This window comes from Nannobrachium achirus (assembly GCF_963921795.1).
Source record: "Nannobrachium achirus genome assembly, chromosome: 21".
Classification (NCBI taxonomy): Eukaryota; Metazoa; Chordata; class Actinopteri; order Myctophiformes; family Myctophidae; genus Nannobrachium; species Nannobrachium achirus.
This window is the reverse complement of record NC_137828.1, coordinates 27,331,194-27,341,193: the sequence shown is the minus strand read 5'-3', so window position 1 is coordinate 27,341,193 and position 10,000 is coordinate 27,331,194. Positions and strand designations below refer to the sequence as shown.

The 10,000-nt window shown below is 42.3% G+C and overlaps 1 protein-coding gene across 1 annotated transcript in view; it reads right to left on the bottom strand.

The window, feature by feature from the left end:
• The window catches only part of LOC308306664 (contactin-associated protein-like 2), a gene marked incomplete at both ends in the record, with an annotated part of 459,572 nt that overhangs the window by 63,346 nt on the left and 386,226 nt on the right, over positions 1–10,000 (bottom strand). The window contains 1 exon segment of the mRNA XM_080751705.1: positions 6,157–6,284. Within this exon segment, the coding sequence (XP_080607831.1) occupies positions 6,157–6,284 (128 nt within the window).

The following is a 10,000-nucleotide window of genomic DNA, read 5'->3' as shown; positions in this document are numbered from 1 at the left end:
GTCTACATACATCAAAAAGAACAGAAAAAGTTAAACCAAATGCCACAAGTAGAGCTCAAACCTTTATCCCATGATTTTGTAACCCATTACATTTTTTATTAACTTGTTCATAAAGATTTATTAGTTGTCCCAGACAACTGGACAAGCCTAAAGTCTATGAGCCTTTCTGCACCGCAAAAAAAATAAAAATAAAATGCAGCACACTAGGAACATTTTAAATGTACTTGTGGCTATTGCTTTCACTTTTTCTGTGACGCTCCTAGCAGCTTTTTGCTGTATGTAGACTATGGACTATGGTAGGGTGACCAGACGTCCCGTTTTACCCGGGACAGTCCCGTTTTGAAGCTGCGTGTCCCAGTGTCCCGACAAATATCTCTAAAACACTAATATGTCCTGGTTTTCAACATTCAATACAAAATTTTCCCGGTTTTCGCCAGAATTAAAATAATAGTAGCCGTTTTAAGTGGTTGCATAGACATTTATCATGTTCTTTTCATGAAAACATGCTCACCTAACCAATCAGAAAAAAGGAACAAATTCATTGCGTGTCTGAATTCAACACTGAGCCTGTTTGTCAATCACTCACTGCCTGTTTGCAACCCTGCGGTGCGTGTGTGCGCGTGCACGAACGTTAGAGAATGGGCACGCGCGTGCGAGGTAACGTGCACATTGCTTTTAGGGTCCCAGTTTTAGGCAGTGTTTTGCGTCCCGGTTTGAGTGGCTGAAAATATGGTCACCCTAGACTATGGAGGAGTGTTATTTGTCAATAAATAAATACAAATAAAATACAATAAAAAAAGACTGTGAAGTGGCAAATTAACAAGTGACTTTTGTGACTGGACTGGACTGGACAAGTGAATGGGAAATGTACTTGTCCAGAGGACACTGTGCCTCAAAAAGTTAATGTCAAGTCCTGCTACTAGCTAGTCCCTACCCTGTCAAGATGGCTGCCTGGGGAGGGGCAGCCCAGTGTGACACCAACGTTGCATCCCCCAATGTTTTTATGTGGCCACACTCAATTGTTGATTAAGTATACCTGGTTTTCAGTTGGGTGGTGACCCAGCTGAAGTTAGCCACATGGTAAAAATGGGAGGGGATGATTAAACAGGGAAGACATACTTGCATACTATAACCACACCTGGACAGGGTGACAGTGTCTATTAGAGTAATGTTAACTCCATAGACACATACAAAACAGAAAAGGTAAAAAACTATGGCACCACCTCTTTAACTAGGGCCCTGGCCTAGATAGACATTATATGGCACATGGTAGCACATGGTCTAACTCCATGTCCAACAAATGTTCTAGTTAATAAATATTTTTTTAATCCGAGGCACAACTACATTATAATTTTCACTCCCAGCACCTATTGTCGTTGTCGGGTGGAAACCTTGTATGTCCAAAACCGTTTGTTTTGTATTTATCATCTATAAAATTTACTAAACTAGTGAAAACAGCAGATCTACAAGCACACAACGCCTCTGTGTGCTTTGTGTAGATCGGCTGTTTTCACTAGTTTTGTGCGACAGTCTTGTATGATGCAAGGCTTTGCTTTACCAAAAGACGTACACATTTGAAACTTGGGGATACAAGGTTTCTGCCCGACAGTGACGATATTTTAGTGATTATGTTGCGAGGAAAACATTGAGATAATAACTATTTTGGTTAGAAATGACTGAAAATAACTTCAAGTTTAAAATGATACAAAATATTTTTTCAAGTGTCCAAATACATTCCAAACATTATCAAATTATCTCGCGGCACCCGTGGACTGCCGTCTTTGAAAACCCCTGAGTTAGACGGCACATAATCTGGTACAGCACTCGGAGTTGGATTTAGTAGTAGAATAATACCCCATCCCGCTCCCTCAGGTCTGCTGACGCAAACCCTCCTTGTTGTCCCCACAACCAATAAACATACCTGGGGCGACAGAGCTTTTGCTTTTGCTGCCCCAACCCTCTGGAATGCACTCCCCAAAACCCTCAGACGCCCCCACCATTCCAACCTTCAAAACCGGTCTCAAAACCCACCTCTTTCATATTGCTTTCCCCAGCTAATCTACCTTTGATTAATTGTTTTTAATTGTTTTTATTAGTCTTAGTGTTTTTCATTCTTTAATAAAGTTGTTTATTTTGTTCCTTTTTTGCCCCATGTAAAGCGTCTTTGGGTACTCAGAAAAGCGCTATATATATTTGAGATATTAATAAGTCATGGGTGTGTTTTGGGCACAAGATAAATGAGCCCAATAAGAATGTCTTCTCCCTTTCTGTACAAGAGCTGGGGTGCACCTGCTGAATTTAAATGACAGAATCGGCAAGTTCATTTGGTAATTATACAACGCTGGGGGGTGAAAACTGTGTTGGTTGGAAACAAACTTTCTTATACACAGGCCCAATCTTGCACCTGGCACAATACAGCGCCAATATACTGTAATTATAACTTCGCCCTACAGACGGACGGCGGTTGCCGCGGGCTTTCTCGCTTGGATCAGCGGGGAACGCGCAGCGGTGGAGACACAAACACGCTCGCTCCGCGAGGAAACGCCGGGCAGAACTTCACAAAGACAAGCGCAATCCAGCTCTTGCCGCCCTGCGAGTGAATGCACAAACGAGCACGTGCGCAGTCCCCAGCATAACAATGTAGCAGATTGTATTCAGCTATGCATTACGGTTTTGACTGTTCCTTCTTCTCACAGTTTTTTTTTTTTTTTTTTTTTTCAGCCACTTAATTACAGCGTCTTGCAGACCACCAGCATCAGCCAGAAGACCTTGTTTGATATACAAATATATATGTTAGTGAGATTGGGTAACTCAGTTAGATCGTGTCGTTCACCACACACCCCTAACACCACCTGGATCAATATATATATATATATATGTTACAGTCATTTTGGGTAACTCAGTGAGACTGTGGTAAGAGCGCTAGTTTTGTAGTTCACCACACACCAATCACCACCAGATGGCGACAACAGCCAGTCAGCCATTCACTAGTGCAGGCGCTGACGTCACTCGTTTGCGACTCTCTTTCGTTTATTTACTAGCCCAGCTCGGCTGTGTTTAGCCATTAGCTTATTATGCCTTACTCTAACCCTAACCCTAACCCTAACCTCAGTAAAACTATGCCTAACCCTAACCCTAACCCTAACCCTAACCTCCGTGGGGTGCGCGCTATCATTCCTGCCGACGCGACGTTGTTGTGGGTCAAAGCGACCGCTTGTTCCGCCCCGCGACGCACGACAAGCGCTCCGTTTCTCTATCTAACCGTTTCTCTATCTAACCGTGACATATATATATATATATATATATATATATATATATATATACCGTAAATCACCAATTAATCGCCCGGTGGCAAACTGCCGCCGGGTCCCATATATCCGCCCGGGGTCTGACCCCATTTTGCGCAATAAACGCCTGTTTCAAATAAGCGCAAGGTTCGTATAAGCGCCTGGGCCGTTATTTGCAATTAATATTATCCTTATTATGTTTTATGTAAGAGCCCGGGCTATTATTTGTTTGGTTGTTTGGTATTATTTGCTATTTATTTAACTTAACTGGTCATTTATGTTGCATGGCAGTGGTGCGCTGAAAACAGCAAATCTACAAGCTCACAGCAGTGCTGTGACAGCACGTTGCAACGCACCGCACTCGCTGTGCGTTGCTACGGGTCATATGTTGCATGACGGTCACGGTGGAGTGCGCCGAAAACAGCAAATCTACAAGCTCACAGCCCTGTGGACAGACACTTCTAAGCCAAATGCAGGCTATATGGTGCCCAGCCCAGTGCTGCGCTACCATGACGCGCAGGACGCACTGTGCGTCGGGGAACAGATTGTAAAGGACACCAAAAAAAGAGAGAGGAAAAAAAGAAAAGGAGTCTGCTGCTCTCTGCGTACTGACCATCATTCATTACTGTCTAAAACGTTGCTACAATGCAAAGTTTGCGTGAGTATAGGCTACTTTAAACGTTGTGATGGAGAAAGACTGGCCAATATAAAGACCAGCTGGATCAGAATGACTCATTACCTACTGTTGCTGCCTCTTGTTATCCAGTCCGCATTTTGAAGAAGTAATCCATTATTTTGAGGTGCAAGGGGAATGCAGAAAGCTTAATCATAATGCAATACCATAATGGTTTAATGTGAGGATGGAGCTGTTCAGTGGTCATGTCAGCGAGTCCAGTCCAGCACCAGCTGCTAGGACTTCTGCGCTAATTGGGTCGTTGACTCTTTGAACTTGACCTAGATTGCTGGCATGCGGTAATATATTATTTTGGAGAAAGATTCCCTTAGTATAAATATAGTATATATATATTTTTAAAAGGCTTTCATACACTCTTGATATTTTTTAAATGAGGTTTGGTCTAATAGATCGCAATGTGCTATTTTCTGGGTGTTCATAACAATTATAATAAGGGTAATAATAATTATAACATTTATTATAACATTTAGATTATTATTACTATTATATAGTTTGAGAAAGACAATTTTACCAAATAATGGCCCAGTGCTGGCCAGTGCCAAAATAAATAAAAGCCTGTTACCAATAGCCGCCTGGTCCCTTTTAAGCGCCCGGGGTCCGACCCCATTTTGCGAAATAAACGCCCGGGCTACTAATTGGTGATTTACGGTATATATATATATATATATATATATGTTAAAAAACAACTGAATGTCAGTAAACCATCTCTTAGTAAAGCAAAAAGACAGAACAATCCGGTGCTTATTGGAGGTACAAGTTGAGTTCCATTTTTATTTTCCCAAAACCTGATGTGCTGTTGGAGCAGCACTGTGTCCTGTCTCCTGTGTGCTTTTATCTTTGATCTTGAGAAAGAGAGAGAGTGTGTGTGTGTGTGTGTGTGTGTGTGTGTGTGTGTGTGTGTGTGTGTGTGTGTGTGTGTGTGTGTGTGTGTGTGTGTGTGTGTTAGAGCTGGGATACCCGACCGAAATCCGACGGGACCCGACAAGCCCGACGGGCTCGGGTCGGACGCATTTTCACAATTAATTGTCGGACGTCGATTCGGGTCGGACATAATTTTGATTCATAGAAAATAAAGTGTAAAACGATACAACTATCGTCTCTGTGTGTGCTATTTCCTTGTCTTTCTGGTGCACTGCACGTGACTACGCTCAGTGCGTTGTCTTGACAACCATGCACATGTTCATGGGGAAAAGGAAGGAGTGTCATATGTGACAGAGAACAAACAAACAAACAGATACACACGAGAAGAAAAAGCGAATGAGTGAGAGATAATGTTGCCGCCAGCCGAGATAAAAGTTAACTTGTCTACGGGAAAGTTTAAAGCAATTGAAAACGAAAGAGGGAATCAGCGGTATGGACGCATTTCAACGTAGTTGTCAACGCAGACATAATTAAAAAGTCCGATGTTGAATGTAGCCTAAGCCTAAAACCTATAAACCATAATGGTTGGATTAATAATAGTTTTTGATTAAGAAATACGGCCAAGGCCGCTGTTACGTGGACTGGAGTTTGTGGACGCTGGATATTAAAAGCAGATGTCAGATTCGTCTATGCTGGTAAGACTGAATACATTTTGATATTGATTGAACTGTGAAAATGGTTTGTGTGTGAATACTTTATTAACAGTTTGTAAAAGAGGATTTTAAGTGTGTGACTGCAGCGAGTCACTGACTGCAGTCAGACCAGAGTCACCAGACGCGCAGTGCACGTTATACTGCGCTACTTAGTGCAACGTAGCCTACTTTAATATGTAATTATCTAAAACACTTTCACAAGCCACAATGTGGCTTAATATTATTAAGGGTAACAAACAGGCACGCTGCATGCATTGCACTCACTGCACATTATAACACGTTTGCTAGTGAGTGTAAATCAGTGGCTTCCTCAAAGAAAAAGAAACGAGGCGAAAAAGCGTTGAAAACATAAGGTTCGGGCCTCGGCTCGGGTCGGACGCTTTTTCATCATAAATGCTCGGACGTCGACTCGGGTCGGACAGAAAACTGTCGGACACAGGTTCGGGTCGGACAGAAAAAATGGGCCCGATCCCAGCTCTAGTGTGTGTGTGTGTGTGTGTGTGTGTGTGTGTGTGTGCGTGCGCGTGTGCGTGTGTCAACAGCATCCGCATCTCATTTCCTGCTCTGAACATTGTTGACAAGAGCGCAGCGGAACACTTACGGTCTCCCTGGCAACGCAGCGGGCCCACAGTTAACTTAGCCTCAGAGCCCGGCCGATTGGTGTCGCCCACGGCAACCTGGCTGACTGGCAGGTGGTCCTTGTACACCAGCAGTCCAGAGTCTTCTCTCCTGAACCAGAGAGAACAGAGAGAGAGGAGAACATGAGAGAAAAGTGAGGTTTACTGTACTTGTTCACCTTTAATACCAACAGTCCTGCACAGGTCTGCAGGTACTTGCGGGTACCGTAAAATATTAGATCAGGGGTCTTCAAAGTTTTCAGGCCAAGGACCCCTTAGTTGAGAGAGAGATGAGGCCCCCACAACCCTTTTCATAGATTCCATATAGTTTCATCGTTTGACAGCACAATCATCAGTGTATTTTGGATTGTTTTCAGATATTGTGTATGCGCCAGGTCGCATACACAACATTTAGAAGGCAATGGTAGCCAATCAGGAGGGAATATGGGAAATGGGACAGATCCATGTTGATGACATGACTTTAGAGATACTGTGTACCACTTTGCGTGATTTAGGGCAAAATCTTTAGGAGCAGTGTCCAAAAATGTGTTTTGCAAGAATCGGCCTCATGGTGGTGCTAGAAGAGGGCCATGTGAGAAATGAGGGGTGGAGGTTGTGGTTTGGCAGCCAAGGTGTGTGTGTGCAAAGTCTGGCATGGATAGGGGCAACAGTGGCGGAGATATTAGTAGGGCAAACGTGTGACGTGTGATGTGTGACGGACAGACTGACTGACAGTCGGTGGAGCTTTTCATAGTAACGAAAAACTTGACCTTTTACTCTGTACTTAGTCTGCTCTTTTTCCCCTCTACACCAAACCTCTTTGCCAAAAATAGCCGTGAGCTTGTAGATCTGCTATGTTTGGCTACAGTTCTCAGAATATGGACACTAGGGTTCAAGTTGTTTATATAAAAAGGATTGGCAGATTTGGAGGACCCCCTGTAGTAACTCTGAAGACCCCTGTATTAGACCACGGGGAGGCGTGGATTATCATCTTCATATGATTGATCCACACTAATGCTCATTATAATGGTACAATTTTTGTCTACTCAGTCTGTGTCTCAGAGGAGGTCTGTGGACAATTCAGAGACCTGCATACCAGTGACATCATCGATGGGGAATCCAAGCAAATAGAAACTGCAGGTTTTCTATTCCTGAAAAAGTTAGAATACACCCCTTGGAATGGTGCAGTCCAGGCTCATCAGCTGCAGCTTGATATAAAAAGCTGTCAGTATAAGCCAGTTGTCAGATATGTTTCCAAAAGGGCATTTATTTAACTTTTTATCTATCTATCTACAGATGATTTCAAAACCTCACGTGTCCTGCCATTGGCAAGAACTTGCAGAACATTGAGCTTGTAGATCAGCTTGTTTTTTTGTTGATATTTTATGACCTTCTCTGACTTTTAAAAATAGGTTACTACTTAAAGTAGCCTATTTCTCCACCTTAGTTTTAATCTAAGGTGGATTCTGCTTTTCACGGGGAATGGAGTGGTATCTATCTATCTATCTATCTACAGCAGGGGTTCCGAAACGTTTTTGTCTCAGGGCACCCCATAAATATTTTTTTAATCCAAGGCACCCCTACATTATAATTTTCACTCCCAGCACCTTATATTTATAGCATATCGTCGTTTGTTTTGTATTTATCACTAAACTAGTGAAAACAGCCGATCTACAAGCACACAACGCCTCGCGATCTTGTAGATCGGCGGTTTTCACTAGTTTTGTGCGACAGTCTTGTATGACGAAGCAGGGCTTTGCTTTACCAAAAGACGTACACATTTGAAACTTGGAGATACGAGGTTTCTGCCCGACAGTGACGATATTTTAGTGTTATATTGCGCGGAAAACATTTAGATAATAGCCATTTTGGTTAGAACTAAAATGATACTAAATATTTCCAATATGTCCAAATAAATTCCACCGCAACTAGCGGCCAATCATAGGCCGTTTTAGTTCCGTATTGGACTAATTTTAAATCGGCGGAACTATGCCCCTGGTTTGAAATGGTGAGTAGTTTCCAGACACATGCAATTATTGTACACCACCACGTGTGTGCTCTATTCTATTTTAGGGTGTGTGATCATGTGCCCCTGGACCCAGCTTTGACTGGTTCTGCCACTGGTAATTATAGATAACAGAAACAATACTGTCAAAGGTTTCACCGCATGGAAAAGCTGTACATACTGTAGAAAGGATGGGGGGAGTACAGTGATATAATGAAAGGAGATCAAAAAACACCTGCCAGAAAGTCAGAAAGAATACAAGAGAGCGTACAGGGAGCGCACTGGATGTGTACTTGGAGCCAGGGGCGTCACAAGGGGGGGGGGGGGGGGGGGGACTGAGTTACTAGGGCCCAAGGTGGATTATTTTATACTTTAGCTATTGAAAAATAGCAGATATAGAAGCTCACAGCGCGGCACTCGGTGCCGCACTGTGAGCTTAGATCTGCTATTTTTGAAAAGTCGTGAAAATGTGTGCAAATGAATATATGTACTTTTTAAGCGAACATTTGTAACTCAAATGTTGCTTCTGGGGGGTCCCTGGAACTGAATATTTCGAGATGGGGGTCCGTGGCCAAATACATTTCATTTTGGGGGTCCTTGACATGAAAATATTTGACCACTGACATAGAAACAAAGGTTTTTAAAAAAGCTTAGAAGGATTTTAAATATTTTTGAAAAATGCACAAATGTTCAAGATCTTCACAAAAATAGCAGATCTACAAGCTCGCAGCGCGCTGTGAGCTTGTATATCAACTATGTTTCAATAGTTAAAGTACGCAGGGCCCAGAATTTGGTGCGACACCCCTGCTTGGAGCAGTGGCATAACGAGCCAACGGTGGCGACGAGGGGTGGTCACGAAAGGAAAAGAACACAGAAAACAACACATAGATAACTGCATATTTTGGTCTACAAACAGCAACGCCGACGCAACTGCATTAGCTACACCCCTGACTTTGAGTTAACAGGGAGTATTTATAGTCAGGGGATAGCTTATAAAGTGCTGTAATAAATTCCTTACCAAAATATATCTTCACTAATGTGTTTGTAAAGGTGTCTAGTAACACATCTCACAAAGACTGAAATTCTGTTTCCCTAGGATAATCCGTTACAGCTGATGAAAGTTGGAGTCCCATTAAATTAACTATACAGGACAAAACACACCAAAATAAATATGCTTTAAGTAGCATGTGAGGGGTCAAACTAGGGGTTTTTAATGATTCTGAATCCATTGCAAGCATTTTGATTTTGCACAAAAAAGATTCCTTGGGGTAAAGTTGGCCGACAAAACTGTGAAAAGTGATGACTCATTACTAAACCATATTTTTGTGAAAACCCTAGTTTGACCCCTCACATGCTACTTAAAGCATATTTATTTTGGTGTGTTTTATCCTGTATAGTTAATTTAATGGGAGCCCAACTTTCATCAGATATCAAGGATTCTCCTAGGGAAACTGAATTTTGTGTGATGTGTTACTAGACACCTTTACGAACACATTCATGAAGAAATCTTTTGATAAGGAATTTATTCCAGGATTTGACACGATTTCTGAAGATATCCCCTGACTATTAATAGCGTTACGATACACATTACGATACGATACATGGACGATATTGGTTAATTCATTGCGATACGATATGACGCGATTCAATGAGGAAATAAGGTAGAAAGATGACAAAAAGCACAGAGCCGGCATTGAAGATAATAATACTAACTTGGTTATAAGTGCTCCTCCAATATGCCATCCCTCTCACCTTCCCAACCTAGCTCTTCAAAACTGTCACATAAAAAATAAGAAATTGTTACCATCAAACAATAGCTTGGC